Source organism: Ambystoma mexicanum, chromosome 3p (genome assembly GCF_040938575.1).
Source record: "Ambystoma mexicanum isolate Mex_15411 chromosome 3p, UKY_AmexF1_1, whole genome shotgun sequence".
NCBI lineage: Eukaryota > Metazoa > Chordata > Amphibia > Caudata > Ambystomatidae > Ambystoma > Ambystoma mexicanum.
Genome location: NC_090925.1, coordinates 486,009,863 through 486,029,160, shown reverse-complemented (window position 1 = coordinate 486,029,160; position 19,298 = coordinate 486,009,863). Strand labels below are relative to the sequence as shown.

The following is a 19,298-nucleotide window of genomic DNA, read 5'->3' as shown; positions in this document are numbered from 1 at the left end:
AGCAATTGTGATCAGCAATCCAGTCAATGGACCGGCCTTTGCAAAGAGTAGGTGTTGTGATTTTGTGTTCGAACCCCATGTGTTAGAGTTCTTTGGCTATGTGGGCCGCTGCATTGTCCTTAGGGTCAAATAAGCCAAGGTTAAGGTCACCGAGTAGGAAGGCTTTAGTAGAGCTTTCAAGGTTGTTTCCTATGATTTGGAGGAGTTGCTTTTGGTAGTCTGGAGGTGATCCTGGTGGTCTATAGGTGACTATGATGTTTATGGTACAGTTAGGGGAGAGAGCTAGTTTGGCAGTGAAAAGATCAGCGTTGTTATCCCACTGTTGGTTACACATTCTGATGGAGAGGGTGTTTTTGAAGATGAGGGCTACACCTCCACCTTTAGAGGTTTAGCGGTCCTGTCTCAGGATGGTGTATCCTTGAGGGAGGGCAAGGTGGATGGATCGGCTGGATGATTCATGGAGCCAGGATTCGGATATGGCTAGTAGGTCTAATTTGTGGGAGGTAATGAGGTCATTCGTCTGAATAGCATGGGCATGGATAGAGCGGGAATTAATGAGTGCGCATTTTAAATCCAAGTTAGCTGGTGGCGGAGTATGGGTGCTAGTGTTAGAGGTGGTAGGTGTGTGTATGTGGAGAGGTTGGTGTGTGATGGGTGCGGAGTGTTGGGGGGATGGGGTGGTGTGCATGGTCAGAGAGGTATGTGTGTGAGGATGGTGTGTGGGTGCAAGAACTAAGTCTGTAGTTCTTAGGGTATGTGGAGGGTGGGGTGGTGCGGTGAGAGAAAAGAGGCTTGGTGCGCGTTCTAAGTCTACAGAGCCTAAGGTGGAGAAGGGACTGTCCAATCAAATCAGTGGTGTGGTGGCTGTGTGCAGTTTGGAATGCCGTGGAGGATGCGATGTGCCAGAGGTCTGGTGGTGGTGTGAGGTCTGAGTGTGCAGGAGGCATGCTGCAGAATGCCCCGAGGGGGAGAGTAATGAGGATGATGGAAGAGGGGGGAGAGGTGAGGTGTAGGCGCTGTTGAACGGGTTCCAGGGGAATGCATTTGTGAAGTAAAGATACTGTATAGTGCTTAGTGCTAGTTAAGTAGATTCAATAGCATTGCATTTAGTGCATTCGTTAGGCAAAGCTATAGAGGCTACGAGGCTAGCAATAGTATATGCAATCAATGGCCACTATGAGGATGGCAATAGTATATTCAGTCAATGGCCACTATAAGGCTGGCAATAGTATATGCAGTCAATGGCCACTATGAGGCTGGCAATAGTATATGCAGTCAATGGCCACTATAAGGCTGGCAATAGTATATGCAGTCAATGGCCACTATGTGGCTGGCAATAAATAGTATATGCAGTTGATGGCCACTATGAGGCTGCAATAGTATACACAATTAATGGCCACTATGAGGCTGGCAATAGTATATGCAGTCAATGGCCACTAAGAGGCTGGTAATAGTATATGCAATCAATGGCCACTATGAGGCTGGCAATACTACATGTAAACAAGGCAACTGCAAGGCTGTCGATAGTAAGGGCAGACAGTGGTAGCTAAAGGCTAGTAATGGTTTTAGAGTGGTAATGGCGGTACACGGCACTGTCCTCAGCAGTGGGCGCTAGGGAATCATGGAGGGTAAATATTTGGCAGCAGTCCCAGTATCGTGCGAGAGTTACGAGTTTCAGTTGAGAAAGTTAGATTATGGAGTTGGAGAAGGAGGTCGTGCGAGTGTTTATTCGTATGCTTGTGGGCAAAGAAAGAGTATTGGAGTTTGTCACATAGGAAGGTTAGGAGAATGGGTCTGGTGTGCTTGTAATCAGCTTACATGGTGCTATGCAGTGATAGTGGAGAATCGTGAACTGTAGGAGCGTTGCAGCAAGATTCTTCGTGAGGGCGTGGTACTCTATGTGTAGAGTTGGCGTAGTGCAGATTCACCTATATCTCTAGGTGTTTTGATGGAAGAGCGGGCAGCATGACGGCTCTTGGCACCTGTAGCGCTCGGTCAGTGCAAGGCCTTCTTACCTGGCCTTACTTCATTGGCCGGCTGATAGCCTGCCGGCTGTTGGATGTACTGGTTAAGAGCACGTTGTGACCAATCCGGGCCAAGGTAATGACAGGCAAAGGGAGGGGACAAGATCAGGCAGAGGGCTGGATCGGGGAGGTGGCCATCTTTGAACAAGGTTGCCTCGTGTGCATCCTGATTAGAAGCGGCAGGGGAATGTTTCATGAACACACAAAATGGTGCGCTTCAGTAGCTGATGACAACAGGATTGCAGTTGTTGCTGGAATCGAACAGCTGATAGTGCGATTTTATCACAGATCAGCAAGGCTTCAAGGCAGCGTTAATATAGGCCTGGAGCTCTGTTGTTCCGGTGCTTCCGGGATGGGTGTGCGGCGGCGACACTGGTGAGCTCCTGCTCAGTATAGGGAGGGTTTCAATCACATACTATGGGCATCCCCACTTCCATTCACAAAGTATTGTGCCACTGCCAACCTACACACATTCTGTTTGCAACACTGGCATATGACGGCTGATATGTGCTCCGCAGCCATTCCTTACATGTCACCACCCTCTAACTGATGCAGTCAAAAATACATTACTGCTGTGGGTGTTCTCAAGTCCTAGGCTCTTGAGTGCATGGCCTACGGCCTTCAGCCATGCACCCAATAATCTAGGCCTTGAACACACCCACAGCAATGTAATGCCACCATGCATGTCACCAAATATGACAATCCACATACAAACCACTGCCACCAGCACTCCTACCCAACTTGCACACCGCCATGGAGCTAGGCAGCAACAAATTGCAACAGTTAACATAATGTAGAAACAAAACACTCTCTCCTGCACCCCTGTGCACTTTCATTCACATACTATGAGCATACCCACTTCCATTCACAAAGTATTGTGTCACTGCCAACCTACCCACATTCTGTTCGCAACACTGGCCCTACTGCAACCAATGTGCACACACCACACTATGCAAGCACCACCCTCTACCGGATGCAGAGTTAACCATGCGTTCCTGCGGTGGGAATGTTGAAACTCTACGCTCGAGTGCATGCCCTACAGCCTTCGACCATGCACCCAATAGTCTAATCCTTCCACAGACCACTGCAACTTCATTCACCTATGCATGCCACCATCTGCCCAACTACCGCACCGCACAGCCACCCCCGCTCCCTCCCAACCTATGTCATGTGCAATTAACTCCCCTTCTGCAATTGAACTGCCACCACTCACCACAAAAAGAGGTCGCCGCAAACAGGTTGCAGCAGAAGTTATGGGGCCGTTACGACAGCTGCCTCCAATCATCACACAAAGTACTCGCCTGTCTAGGTACCCGCAAATTGGTGCAATACGCGCGAATACTGCAGGCACTCCTCAGTCTTCTTCCACCTATGTACATGTCACATGAACCACTTCTCACTCCCCACCCGTTCCCCCTCCCTTATTGCTGCCAACACATTGCTTACGGTACATTTTCCAAACCCTTCCGCCGCTGCACTGTCCTCCGATACACCATGATGGCTTTCCCAAAAAATGTTGACGCACAGCATGCTTCCCTCCAGCCAACCACCGGCCGCGTCCAAACTTCTCCAACAGCACGCCGTACCTCGAGTCAATGACACTTCTGTCCGCAGAGTGAACAGGGAAATGGGTCCGCTCAGCAGACCCAGATATCACATTTTTTGGGACGTGCATTTCAGTTCTTTGCAACAAAATTATTGGTCGATTTTTCCACCAAACACACAAAAGCATACTTTCTAACCCAAGCCCCCAAATCCATCCAGCCCTTCGGACTGTAGCTCTATACAAAGTTTTTCCCAGTCAATCTTTGGAAAAAAAAATATGATGGGACCCCCCCCCTATAACTTTGCCCCCCACCCGCACCATACCTTGGCAAAAAAATTCAGAGCCAGCCATATTCTTTTTTTGCAAAGTTTGGTGACAATTCCTCCAGGGGGAACGAAGTTATAAGTCACCAAAAAAGTGGTCTTCCTAAGAGTTTAGCAACTTAACCATAACTATGCGGTTGCTACCGTGGGCTGTGTAATATATTCTGGGGATTGGGGGGGGGACAGGAGAAGAAACAGGCCCCAGGATAAAAATATTATTGAACCAATAGTAAACTTGTTGTAGCACAATTCCACTTTTTCGTCCATTTTGGTGTTGAAAACCAAACAGGTCTTTTCTCCTAAACACCATGCAATGTAATCATATATGTTATGAATTGCGTTTCCATATATGACCCAGACCGCACCTGACTGGAACATAACCAAGAATGAAATTGTGGAATGAAAGTGTGGGTCACTCAAGGCACTGTTTCCACTCTCGGAGGAGCATAACATGAGCAGGACAGACTGAAGAAGCAGCAAACTGATTGGATTAGAGTGACACAAACTATGTTTCTGAGTAGTTCGGCTATAGATTTTTCTGGAACACGATCAACTTTATCACAAATGCAAGACCACTAGAAACGAACTGATAACAGCTTAACTATTACAATGGAATTCAAAAGGGAGCGTAACCCGTTACCTATGCTTAGCTTTTGCTTCAAGATACTAAAGATCAAAGCCACGGCAATGCCCAGAAAAGCAAAGAAAATAGTACCCTTTAGCTTCATCGACTCCTTTTGGTAATTTAATGTCCATTGCTGAAGACCTCTACTACCTTGTGTGTCAGATGTCACGGCTGTTTTTGTACAACATTTCGATCCTTCATCAGTGGTAAAATGGATAAGAGTGAATGCAAATTATGCAAACAGATGTTGGCAAATTGGAAATGTTTAGAAACAGACCGAACATGCATATAGACAAAATAGAAGCGCGGCGACGCCTTCTGCTAAAAAGCAAAGGGACAGGGCAACATCCCCAACAAATGTAGGTTAATTGAACTGTCCATTTCCCACTGCGAATCCCTAATAAACATGTTCGTGCGATCACCCAAGCTCCCCCTATTCAAAAACAAGCATTATCATTAGACGTGACCTGCTTAATTTACTATCAGTACAGTGTATGCACACGTGTTGTATTAAAAGAATTTAGGTGGTTATTCGTATTGGTTTCAAAGCAATGCTGGTGCTTTATTATTTTAAACCAATCAGCATCGCTTTGAAACCAATACGAATAGCTACCTAACATGTTTCCATCGCAAGCCTTTTGGTTGCTGCGTTTGCTGTAAGTTATGTCTAAGTTTTAAAGAATTCTAGTATTGATCTAGGGGTGTGGCTCCTAGATGGGCGTCAAACCGGAACAGCCTGTCAGCGCCGTATCCTGCCCGCAGTGACCAGCAGCACACAGTACAGGCAAAACTCACTACTGGGTACACAGCACAACATTCCTCTGCACAACGTGTGAGGATTCCCATTATTAAAAGTAGGCATCGATTCCTACTTGGGTGTTGTGGGGTTTTCAGAAAACAGATACGTGTTTTAAAACTGTAAAGGAAACAAGACGCTTGCTCAAAAAAAGTTCTGCCTTTCTCAACCTAAAGTTCTGTTCTGGGAGGATGCCATCAAGAAAAGTGGCAAATAGGGGGCATCCCATACTAAGAAGGGGCAATGAGGGGAATTGAGACTAAGGAGCCTACTGGGTCATTCCATATTGAGAAGGGGGTTGTCGGGCAAGTTACGACTAAGAGGGGGCCATGGGGTCTTTCCAGAAGGAGGAGGGCTATTGGATAAATCAAAACTGCGAAGGGGCTATTGGATAACTCAAGAATTAGTGTGGGATTACAGAAGGAGAGGGGCCAATGGGTAAGTGTACTTTAGAGGATGTTCGTGGGGTGGCTTTGGGCTGTGATGCATATTATGGGTGACGTGTCTCTGGGATGATACATGGAACTTGAATATATCAAGCTGTGGGTTTTAGATTGCATACTATGGGTGCAATTCCAGACAGTACAACAGCGAGAGATTACATTGTGATGTCATACAGAAAGTTACTGCATACTTTGAGCAATTAGTTTTGAAAGTGATGTTTACCATTGTAAAGGAGGCACAAAGGGGAGCCCTATGTGAGAATGTATAGTAGAGGGTATTCCCAAACTCACAGGGTGGTTTATGGCAAACCCTAACAAATTGAGTGTTTTAGGGCAATTGAAGCATTGGCAGTGTGTATTGGGTAAAACAAGGGCAGAGAAGCTATATGTTTATTCTGAGTCACCACGGCTTTGTCGGTTTGGGCTCAGATTGAGGCGGGTCTTGCGGGTGATGTCAGGATACAATGAGCTATGCAGTGGTAAATGCTCACTGCCCATTGTTTTTCAGGGTCGTGTGGTCTATGGGGGGAATTTGGAAGGGTGTAGAATGAGGCGAATATTGTCCGGATATTCATGGGTGCGCGGATTACATGCGTGCGAGGAAAATCCGAGTAGCTGCACTTGGAATCCCGGAAGTCAATACGTTAATCCAGGAAACAAATCCTAGCAAATGGAGCTTGGACGCGCCACAGTGTATCCTGGCCAAGTCTACAGGTCAGCAGCACCAGCGGGTTTCATAAATGAACCCTTGGTTCCGGCAGGTCCTGGCACCTTAGCTGCAGCCTTGACCACTACAAAACAGACACCCAACCCAGGAAGCCGAGACGCCCTGGATTGGCAGCCAGACACACCGGGCGTGTCTCCCCCACCTAACTGCAGGTGGTGGAGGGGGGGCTGCTGTGCCTCGCCGCCCCTCCCTTGCCGCTGTGTCTCGCAGATGACAGGCCTCTGCCTCCCCAAATCCCGGTGGTGCTGTTTGCTATTATTCCCCGCCCTTACCCAGTCCTGTGCTTGCTGTCCATCCTCTGCTTCTGTCTGACGGGCTGCAGTGGGATGTTATCCGTCATGGTTTTGGCTTGGGCTGCAGCCTGTGGGTGTTTCCCGGCCCGCCGTGTGAGGTGGAGGGATCCACTGATCCCAGTCCCGGCCTCCTGCTCTCCGCCCTACCTCCTCCTCCTCCTCCTCTCTCACTCCCTCTCAAACTGATTTTCTCTTTCCTGTCTGGCAGCTAGCAGGCGCTGCACCGAGCGTGGATGCTGCAAACCTGGAGGAGAGAATGCGCACTGGATTCCAGCACCCCAAACTGGAAGCAATCTGGCATCATTTCACAGAGAGCATATCAGACTTTCGGGTAATTGGGGAGCATTTCCCCTTCTGAAACAAAGCAAAGCTTTGACCAAACTGCTGCCCCCCCCTTCTGCCATTCCCTTTGGTGTTGCCAGGACTCGCTGGGAAAAAGCACAACGTGCACTGAAAAGAGACCCAACTCAGAAAAGGACGTCGACGGGATGCAATATCATAATGTCACAGCTGCTTCTAGAAGTAGAATGAATATTTTATGAAGTGAGCAGTTTCACCAATTGTAATTGTTTATCCCAGATCTGTGTAATAATGCATTCCACCGATAGTATTTGACAAATCTAATATTTATTTGAAAAACAAAGCAATTTACTTTTAAGACAGCATATTTAAAGATAACTGCTCCCCATTAACATTCACATTTCTTAAAATATGCAAAGCTAAACCTACCCGTAGCAATGAGGGCTTCATATATTTTATTCTGCATTTAAGTATACTGTTAAATCCGCATGTGTGGATGACATCAATAAAGCAATAAAACACGTAGACTCAATGAATCAACAGGAGCCTGAATAACGGGGTGCACCTTCTTTATTCTTCATCCGCAGACTGCCTGTTTTGGCGGTAACCCTGCCTATCTATTACGTGGTGGGCTGCAACCCACAACAGACAGTAAAAGGGTATATGTGACCTACCGCCTGTTCCTGCAGAGTAGACATGGGCATAGAGATGGGACATTACATCTCCCCCTTGCTTCACAGAAACTTGCATAGCTCTCAACCATTTGTAGTGCAAAGGCGGGTGAAATCACCCGATTTTGTTTTTGGCGGGTGAGACGCCCATTGGAATGACTGGGCGTGCAGGAGGCTTGGCGGGTGAGTCAGCCCTTTACAAGGCGGAGTGAGTTGAGAGCTATGAACTTGTATCCTTAACCCATTTCCTCAATCCATCTTGAGGGTTTGCAAATCAGACTTCTTGACAGGCTTTGCATGTGAGGGGTGTTGCTGTTCTTCTGGTCACCCTCACTGTCTTCTGTGTCCACATCACCATCCATGAACTCAGAGGCTTCATCAGAGGAGTCCTCAAAGTTCTCTCTGAGGGGTTTGGTCGCCTTCAACCGGTCAGAAGAATGATGAGTTTCTTGTGACGATGCCAGTGGGACTCAATGCTGTTGCCATGGACCCCCTGACACGTGTTACTGTCATGGGATCAGGGTTGAAAGCAGGTGTTTCTTTGGATTCTTGGATTTATCGTGCTAAAACTTGATCTCCTACCAGAAAGTCACAGTTTTTTGCCTTTCTTTTGCGGTCAGCATATTTCTTCAATTTGTCCTTGCTTTCTCGATCGTTTGCTCGGACCTGGGCTTCACTGCTGACAGCTATTTCGTTTGTGGGGTTGTGTGGAAGTGTGGTTTTCACAACACGGCCAAACATCAGTGCTAAGGGACACACGATGTAGAGCTGTGCATTGTGTTCCAATAGTCCCGGAGGAGTGTGCAGATGGCCTGCATGAATGAGCCCTTTCAGATTGAGCAGATTTGCAGTTTGTATTTTAGGGTGACCCTGCTGTTCCATTCGCCTGAGGCCAGAGTGGTGTGATTTTGCGGTGTTGGAATCCTAGATGTTCTACGAACATCGAAAAGTCATGCCCGCTTGCCCGCTGAATGGGGGTCCATTGTCAGATTTCACGATGGTGGGGATTCCGTAGTCTGCAAACCTGTTGTCCAGTGCTGGGATGACTGACTGAGCTCCCGTGGAATGAATTAGGTGTAGCTCCGGGAATCTGGACATCTCGTCTATGATCACTAGGACATATTTTCCATTGGAGAGAGGTAGAAACATGTCGATGATGTCTTCGTCCCACACTTGTTGTGGCATCGTTGTCATTTTGAGTGGTTTAGGGAAAGTGCAGGGTGCAACTGCCTTGCAGGCTATGCATTTCGCTAGTCCTGTGTGAACCGTGGCAATTATTTGATCATGTAAGTTTCCAGGTATGACAATCCTGTTTTCCTTTAACAGTAATCCGTCCGGGGAGACAGACCGTGTGCGTCTAATCAGGTGTAAAGTTCTGAGTTGTTTCTTCTCTGCTTCCGATTGAAGTGTTCTTTCCTGTGTCTTTGGTGCCATTTTCCTGATGTTACAGAATCTTTTACTCTGAGGACATGATCTTGCTTCATGCCTTCAAGTATTTGCGGTATGGTGCGTGATTTGGGCAGAGCATTGCTCACAATGTAATTTAGATATTGGTTGGCCTTGACAGAGTTTCATCTTTCGCTGATAGGGGATATCTGTACAGGAAATAGACTGGGTTACTCTCTTTTCTCTGTGAATGTATTATGGTCAATGAGTACTCCTGTAGGCAGAGTCCCCACCTTGCGAGGCGAGGTGGCATTTTGGCTGTGGGGTTTCCATATATTGTCGTGAGAGTCTGATTGGTTACAATGGTGAAAAGCCATCCATAAAGAAACAGGTGATAGTGCTCGCATGCCCACCCTACTGCAAGGCTTTCTTTCTCTGGTTGTGAATAAGCACACTGTGTTGGGGACACACTGCGGCTTGCGTAGGCCACTATGTGGTGGGCAGAGGATGAAGAAGCACTTGGTTTTATTTGTGCCAGAATTGCCCCGAGACCAACAGGGCTGGCATCAACTGTTAGTTCACGTTCTATGTCCGGGTCATAGTAGGCCATGCACGAGGCAGAGGCAATGCGTCTTTTGATCTCTTGAATTGTCTCTTCACAGTCGGTGGACCACGTGAATTCCTGTCCTTTGCGGTGAGCATGTGTAGGGGGGGTGTGCTGACAGAGGCAAAATCCTGAATGTATCTAGTGCAATAGCTTGCCATCCTTAAGAACGATCTGATGGCCGACGTTGACGTTGGTGTGGGTGCATCGACTAGTGCTTGCACTTTGTCTGGATCAGGTTGTAATCCCTTGTGTGAAAAGATGTGCCCAAAAAAACATGAGCGTTGACTTGCTTAGTTCACATTTGTCTGCGTTCAGGGTCAAGTTTGCTTCTTCAAGGGCCATGCACACTCTCCTCAGCGTATCATCGTGTGCCTCTGGAGTTGCCCTGAAGATTAAAATGTGATCGCTGTAGTTCAAACATTGGGGAATAGGGGGCGTGGCCAGCAGGCGGCCGATGAAGACGTGAGCCCGTACTGCTCCCGTGCCGCCAGCCAAATCCTGTCAATATCCTGCTTCCTTTTGCTAGCAAATGTGCACCTGAACTGCCTGTTCGAAGTGGGAACCGGCGCGGCACTTTTCCGTCTGTTCCCGGACAAAATCGGTGCCCAGAGACACATTTTGAGGAGCTTCCAGGCGGTGGCTCCGAGCGCCATACAGCCAGCAAAATGGCTGCCGCATACTGTGGATGCGCGGCGGGTACTATACGCCGCTGACGAGCCCAGCCTGTGGATCGGAGACGCTCAGGAGGAGTGGGAGCGACTAGGCTGCCTCTGGGGACGCACACGGAGGAGAGGGAGCAGATACCGGCGACGATTCCTCTTAGGCAGTGGCCGAGCAGAGCCCGGCTCTGGACTTCCCGCTTCCCGCCCACCGACTCCCCCGGAGACGAAGGATCTTACCTACCAGCTGCGCATCCATGTGTGGAAGTGCGGGGCTGGAGTGTCCCTGAGAAAGACCGCGGGCTTCCCATAGGCCATCCACGACTGCGGGTGCACGGAGTGGTCTCCCTCCTTCACTCCCGTGCCAGAGCCGTACTAACGCCTGCCTCAGGAGAGAAGAGCCAACGACATCGGACCGCTGGAAGCCGGGGCGGCGGCGCAGGTGCTCCGCGCCTGGTGTGCCCTCGAGACGGCCCCTACTCTCTTCCCCGGTGGTACGTGGCGGCCCTGGAGTGGCGGTAAGGAGGAGTGGGGGGACGAGAGCTGGGTGCCTGATCCCCAGTGCAATATCTTCTGACTTCATAGAAGCATATTCTGTACTACGGGCGGACATACTGTACTGCGCCTAGGTATCCGCCTGCAAGCACATGTGCAATGTAACCCAAGCACAGCTCCAAGCCCTGGTGGGGTACTACAGCGGTGCGTAAGATAACAAACCATAGCGGACAACTTTGCGCAGCTCCAGCTATACCAGATAGACTTGTAATCAACACACTGCGCCAGCCGCGCCCTGCGTGTTCACTGTTTGTGACCCCCCTCTGTCTTTGGCGAACTGTTGCCGATACTCTACTAGGCCCAACCCGGCATATCCTACCGATACCCTCGTCCTTGAGTGCGCTCTGAGCGCAACTACACAATATTACGTGCTTCATCAGGTGTACCACCTATACAAAGACGGTGCACGGAATCCAGTACCCATGGCAGATCAAGATCCATTAGTGGACTTCTCCTTCATTTCGAATCCAGACGGGGGTCTATGGCCTATAGACTTTCCTTTCCCGGAACTGCATCGACTCATTAAAGAGACATCTACCATGGCTCACGACCCTGAAGATACGAGGAGGCCATACCCGGAAACCTCCCCCTCCCTCCAATAACTCCTGTTTCCCTGCCCCCATCGGGCATCGCCCTCCAGAAGCATCCTAGACCTTCCTGGTCACCCTGCCAGATTACCAATAATGTGGGAAGATAAACCCCAGAAGACCTCCACACAAAGCAGGATTGAACAATACGTGTCTACGCCAATGCCTCGTTTCCCGGAGCGACTGTTGCCACACGATACAGACTGCATGGAGGAGAACATCTCCCTCAGGGACATCATAAGTGCCATTGCCAGTTCAAGGACTTCCATGGAAAAAAAGATGGACAGTATTGGTGCAGATGTATCCTTGCTAAGGCATGACCTGCAGAAGCTGACCTCACGCACTGGGGAGGCTGAGATGAGGATCTCGGAAACCGAGGACAATCTTCGCGGAGTGAATCGCAGATGTCTAGCATGTTGGCACGCATAAAGCTCCTGGAATCAAGAGCAGATGACAGCGAGGGTAGAGCAAGGCGTAACAACGTCCGCATACTCGGTCTCCCAGAAAAAGCAGAAGGAGATTGCATGGAACTATTCCTTGAGAGTTGGCTCGCGGACATATACGACTCACAGTCCTTTTCCAAGTTTTTTTCCATTGAGCGAGCCCATCACATCCCTACCTGCAAGATAGTACCAGGGGCACCGCCACGTACAGTCATCGCAAGGTTCCTAAACTATAGAGATAGAGACACAGTACTGCAATTAGCGAGATCCAAAGGAACCATTACTTACAATGGATCAAGAATTGCTTTCTTCCCCGACTTCACCAGAGAAGTACAGAAGGCACGCCAATCTTTTGATCCCCTCAAGAAACGCCTGCAATCAATGGTTGTTAAATATGGCCTGATCTTTCCCGCCCAACTAAAAATATTTCACAAAAATGCAACGGTGCATTTCACTGATCCTAGGGAGGCGTGGAGCTGGGCGATTGGAGCACCGCGGGAAGAGGGAGAGGAGAACAGAACAGACCGCATCCTGAGCGGCCTCCTGATCTAGATCCACAGCAGCAACAACTGAATGTGAACCCACAGCAGGCTGAGGCCTAAAAACAAGGAAACTACATCAGTCATCCAGATCACTACTAAAGCATTGCATATGAGCTAAGCCGCACTCTGCAAGCGAAGAAATCAAAGCAATAATGGCTGGTGGCCACCCAAATAGCGGGTTTCCCCCCCGGACCTAAAAGAGTACCCGAAGCACCTCAAAGCGGAGATCCGCTTCCCTGCCCTGAGACACTCTCCGCGCCATACCACCTGGCATACGGATACTCCAGAGTAGGATTGACTCGGGGCAAACAGATGTAGAATCAGTTAAATTGTTAAGAAGTTAACACCGGGACGACAGATGCTTCAGTTGGGGATGGAGTATGGGGAGGGGGGAGTTAGTTCTTTTGTATTTGTTCAATGTTTCGCATACATAGACATAATGTGCACGTCGAGTGGAGCAAAAGGGACAGATTTACAGCATATGCAGCCAGGGGCGCATATCTGCGAAAGTAAACTCCAAATTGTCAATGGCAGTTGAGACCGCCGCAACCCAAAGCAAGCTCAAACTACTGGCCTGGAATGTGAATGGGCTGGGTACCAGCATTAAGAGGCGACTGGTTCTGCAACATCTAAATAGACACTCCCCAGACATAGTCTTTCTGACCGAAACACATCTAGCTGGAAACGTATGCAAATTCTTCCAAAGATCAAACTACCGTACTGCCGTACATGCCGGCTTTTCCATGGGTGCGAGAGGGGTACTTATCCTAATTAACAATGGGCTTCCGCTGGTGATCACGCATACTATCCAAGATAGAGGTGGTCGATATGTACACATCCAAGCAACTCTATGGAACCAAACACTAGCACTCTTGGCAATATACTCCCCGCCAACTCTCCTCAATGAACTGCTAAACGAAATTACCCCCATTCTGGCAGCTAGTCCTGCAGATACCTGGGTGTTGGGGGGAGACTTCAATGAGGTCATGGATAATACCCTCGACCGTACACACCTGAGAGCCAGGAATCCGTCCACCACGACCAAACTGGCGTCCTTTGCGTCAGCATTAGGCCTATGTGATGCGTGGAGGGCCCTTCATGCTGAGACCAGACAATATTTCTTCCACTCAGGGGCCCATGCCTCGATGTCAAGGATAGATTACTTCTTCTTACCACACCAAATCAGTCATAAAATAAGCAATGCATCCTTCCTTCCACGCGGAATCTCCGACCACTCCCCACTGCTGCTTGAGCTAGAGACGGAGAGACCACGACCCCCCCCTTCGTGGAGGCTGAACTCCTTCTATTGGGCTTCCCGGAATTTCAAGAACTGTTGGAGACAGCCACCTCCAACTACTTCGAGCTCAATGCAGACTCAGTAGATAATCCCAGTACACTGTGGGAGGCGTACAAACCGGTCTTACGCGGAGAAATCATATCATGGACATCCCACAAGAAGAAGGAGCACCGCGAGAAAATTATTGACATCGAAAGTGAAGTCATGTCCAAAGAGTTGGAACACATTGCCAGCGACACCCCCCGGAGACGAATAGAGCTTTAATACAGGCACAGAAGAAGCTGCATAACCTATCCCTAGACTGCGCCCAAAAAGCACATGAAGCGATGAAGGCACGCATATACGAAACAGGAGATAAAGCAGGCAAAATGCTTGCATGGCTTGAAAAGCATGATGAAGGACAACAGAAGGTGAAATGCATTAGATCTTTGAACACAAACCTAGTCCACACCGATGCTGAGATTGCTGACCGGTTCGCTGAATTGTATGAGAATCTCTATAAACCCCCCTCCAATGTCATAGATTGCGCCATATTAACCGATATTGTCCTTCCAACACTCACCACAGAGCAAGCCTCTGCTCTAGACAGCAAAATAACTACTGATGAAATATCGACCGCCATTGCACAACTCCAAGCATGCAAGACCCCAGGCCCGAACGGGTTCCCACTTGACATCTGGAAAAAGCTTAACCACCTAGATATCCCAGTTCACTTACTCAACATGTTTGAACATTCCTTAAATATAGGCAAGCTTCCACCAGACCTCCGCAAAGCCACCATTATAGTGATCCCCAAAAAAGATAAACCCCCAGAGGAATGCACCTCCTATCGTCCCATATCCCTCATCAATAGTGAAGCCAAAATACTAGCTAAAATATTAGCCAATAGACTACAAGTAGTCATTGCGTCATTGATACATCTGGACCAATGGGGCTTCATGCTCCAAAGGTCGACCAGAATGAACATTCGAAGACTGCACCTGGCGCTGGAGAGGGAACCGACCCTGCACCAATCACTAGCTCTATTGGCCGTGGACTTCGAAAAAACGTTCGACTCAGTCCACTGGGAAGCATTATGGGCCATAATTCGTAGGATGCACTTTGGGGAATCATTCATAAAGTGGGTACAACTCCTATATAACAATCCAGTAGCAGAGGTTAAAGTAAATGGGTGGTCATCCCGTACCTTCCGCTTAGGGAAGGGAACCAGACAAGGTTGCCCGCTCTCGGCGATGGTATTTGCGCTAATTATAGAACCATTGGCAGTCCTATTGCGGAACGCTACTACGTGGTCTGGCTTCAGATGGGCGCCAAACTGGGAAGACAGAGTATCCCTCTATGCAGATGATCTATTAGTATACCTGGGCGACCCAGCGACATCCTGCTCTGTAGTCACTTAAATTCTAATTCAATATGGTACCTTTAGCGGTCTTAAAGTAAACTGGTCCAAGTCTGTGCTGTTTCCGGTAAAAGGGGTAGACTGCATACCGGCGTCAGGTTCCCCATATATGGTTGAAAACACACAATTTCGTTACCTGGGCATTCAAATCACCAATGGCCTAGACAGTTATGTAAAACAAAATCTGCACCCACTTGTTAAAAGATATGAACAAGATGTGGCCCATTGGCCTACATTACCACTGACTCTGCTAGGCCGGGCGGCACTCTTCAAGATGTTGGCCTTACCTCGATTCCTATACGTCCTCCAGAACGCCCCTCTTCATATCCCCACAGCAGAGTTTCATAGAATAGATGGCACAACACGTACACTCTTGTGGGGTGGGAAACGCCCGAGAATTGCCCTCAAAACCCTGGAACGTTCAGTTTGGGAAGGGGGAATAGGACTCCCGAACATACAGATCTACTACTGGGCGACACAGATGACAACAGTCAACGACATATTGCACGGAGACCCGACAACTCCTCATATAAGAGATGAACTGGCTGCCAGACATGGCATGTCCCCGATTGAAAGTCTCCACTGCAGACAGTCTCGCTCATCTGAAAGCACGATAGCAACGCACACAACCCTGGTATGGAAAGAAGTACACAAATACCTAGAATGGGATAACAAAGTTACCCCAGTCCAACCCATTTGGAACAATGCTCACCTCCCAAAGTAAAGCAATCTCCCGAAGTGGCCAAATTGGACTACGGCTGGGATACAGCTAATTCAGCAAATAATCGTGGACGATCGATTGATACAGTTCCCCGAGCTTGTTGCAGCACACAACCTCCCTGAATCTGAGCACTATCACTATGGGCAGTTACAGCACGCAATCACTCTGCATAGGGCCCAAATGGCAGATATGCCGGAATGCACGCCTATAGAAAGGAATATTGTTATTGACAGTGTAACTAATAAAGTCATGTCCACCATGTACAATACTATCTCCTCATTTGCCACGAAGGAACTTTTGTCTCTGAAGGCGAAATGGGAAAGTGATATTGGTCCCATAGAACCTGAAGACTGGATTGCGACTCTGATGTATCCTAGAGATTGTGCAATCTCGGCTCGAATTAGACTTGTTCAACTCAAAATACTTCATAGGATATATTATCCCAGAATAGCCCTGTATAATTGGGGCAAAGCGGCCGACCCCAGATGCCTACGCTGCAGGCAAGAAGAAGGATCCTTCTACCACATTCTCTGGCAGTGTTCACGTATACAACGCTTCTGGCATAAATGTAGCGCGAGACTCTCCAAGGTCATATGTCGTCCAATCCCGACAGAACCCAAACTCCTCCTTTTGGGCATTGATGACACAGTGGATCTGTCGCGCCTTGAAAAAATACTGGTCCCGACTGCCACAAGAATTGCCAAAAGGAACATTGCGCAGTTGTGGGGCTCAGAAAACACCCCGAAGTATGATCATTGGATATCGGACATAGATACTGTCATCCTTATGGAACGCCGAGTCTATCAAGCTAGAGGATGCCCGGGCAAAGCAGATAAGATATGGGGAAAATGGGAACAGACGTTATAACTCTGCTGTAAGGTGGACATCGTGCACTGTAGTGTAAATCTGCTAAACTGTGTGTGCCTGTATCAATCTTTGGGGTGACTTGCGTAACATCAGTCTTCACAATGATCCGCTGTCCTCACTGTTTATGTACTTTGCAGCATGTGTGACCCCATGGCTGCTTATATTCAGACTTATTCCAGTATGTCCTCTCGAACTGCTCTACCACCTGTATGCACACTTTTTATGGTTGTAGTTAGTAAAGTTGTTGTACGTTTGCAAAAAATGTAATAAAATGTGTTATAAAAAAAAAATATTGGCGAATATGTTTGATGATCTGATATAACTTATTTTGAAAGATCTCTGCAGCGGAAGAAACTCGAAAGCTCTGGCGTTTATAGCAAAAAATCCCTAAATGAGTAGAGAAAGTAGTTATGTAACAGGAGTACGGCTGCAGCTCAAGCTGGTGATATCCTTTATTCAAATCTAATTTGGAGAAAACCTTGGCATAGTGTAATAAGTACATCATGTCCGTCATTCTGGGTGACATGTGGTGCTCACTTTCAATCGCAACATTTGGTGCTCTCATGTCCACGCAGATGCAAATGTTTTTGTTGTTCTTCTTCTTAGGTACTGGCCTATGGGTGACACCCAGGGCGTAGGTCGCATTGCATGTTCAACGATGTCCTGGTTTAGTAACGACTATATTTATTCTTCTACTTGTTTCTGGATGTTGAGGGGTATTCCACACTAGTGCTGTGCTACTGGCTTGACATGTGTGTTGATATGCAGCTTGATCCGTTTCCCTTTTAGCTTCTCTAGGCCTTTCAATAGGGACGGGGACATCTTTTTCATCATGTCTTTCGGACTGGTCGTGTAGGCTGACATGATTTGGTACATCACATGCACCAGTCCCATCTGGATGGCCGACCGGAAACTGAGGATGCTTCCTCCTGGTACTTCCCCTGTGACTACATATAATATGGCTTTCATTCTCTTGTCTTTTTATGTGCAGGTAGCCTTGAACATCCCTTTACATTCCAACAGCGTACTAGTTTCATATGGATATGTGTCGATTTCTGCCACTTGTAGGAGTTTCTTGTTATGAAGGGACTTATAGGTTTCTTCATTGATCAAGTTGACTGTGGCTCCTGTATCTATTAAGAATTCTCGATTGTATCCGTTAATTTGTGAGAGTAGAGTCAGGCTGTATCTGATTAATGTGGCGTTACCTTTTGCATGCACATATCCCCTTTTACGATCCCCACTTGATCTTGATGAATCGGATTCATTGTGGCGTCTCAGCGAGGCCTCTGAGTATCTTATCTTCTGTTATGTAGATCCCCTTTTCGATTCCTCTGAGGAACGTGTGTATCTTCCATCTTCCCTTCTTCCTCTGTGCCGCCTGTCTCGGTGCGACGATTCTCTGTTTCTGCTATGGTGGCTAGTGGCAGGAGATTGCCAGGTTCTGGGCTGGGGCTTTCCCATCTGGGATGGTGACTGTCCCGCCTCCTGGTTTCCATGTGGTTTTCCGTTTTATGGAAATACCTGATGTTTTTGCACACTGATTGAAAGTGGTTTTCACCTCGGCATTTGTCGCAGTTATGTCCTACGGCAGGGCATAGGCCGGTGTGAGGAAAATTGTATCCACAGTGGTAACATTTCTTCTGGTCCTGACTGCGTTCAGACGATCGCACTTGACACAGGGATGCTGGGGAGGCTGCCTGCGTAATTTTTATATTGCTCAATGATTCATTCTGCATGGATAGTGCTGTGTCCACTCTGGCTAGTTGTAACATTTCTTATAGTGTCCTGCTCTTTTGCAGTCATTTTTTCCTAAATTCAGCTGATACACAACCTGTAATCGCTTGTGATTTCAGTGCCTCGTCTGTTGAGTAGTATTTGGCCCTTTTGCGTAACCTCATGACAAAATTGTCCATCGTTTCCCCTTTTTTCCTGTGTAGATGTAGATTATAAATGCCACATATTCCACACATTGTTTAGGGGAGCGAAGTAGTTATTTAACGAATCAATGATGCCTTGAAATGTGTCAGTTGAGTTTTCTGGCATTTCTAACACAATGGGTCAAACAATTGGGCCTAGCGAGTGCATTGGTATGCCTCTGAGGCAGTGTTCTTCCCTGACGCCTGTTGCGTCAATGTAAATGTTGAGTTCCTTGAGCCACTTGCTCCACCGGGGTGTCAGACTACTTGGGTCTGAAATGCCAAAAGGCTTTATAGCCTGAAGCTGCAATGATTCATGCCCCCATCCTCCCTGGGCACTGGGTCTTGAGTGGATGTTGGCCTTTGTGAGCTGCTAGCTCCTTCATTTTCAGACATGATGGTGGGGTCTGAGGCAGGAGGCCAGGGTACTCTCACCTTCGATTAGTGATCCACGTGTCAATAACGTTGTGCCAGCAGCAGAGTCCGTGCAGGCCAGTGAGATGGGACCTTCTAAGTCACGTGCACATATATTTCTTTGCACAGAGATTTTCCCCGTGGTAGGAATGCG

General features: G+C 48.1%; 1 protein-coding gene across 1 annotated transcript in view; it reads right to left on the bottom strand.

Annotated features, from left to right (window-relative positions):
• The window catches only part of ATP9A (ATPase phospholipid transporting 9A (putative)), a 1,385,006-nt gene extending 1,378,050 nt beyond the window's left edge, over positions 1 to 6,956 (bottom strand). Inside the window, exon 1 of the mRNA XM_069651153.1 lies at positions 6,757 to 6,956. Coding sequence (XP_069507254.1) covers positions 6,757 to 6,824 — 68 coding nt within the window. The 5' untranslated portion in view covers positions 6,825 to 6,956. The remainder of the gene's footprint in view (positions 1 to 6,756) is intronic.
• Between the last annotated feature and the right edge of the window lie 12,342 nt (positions 6,957 to 19,298).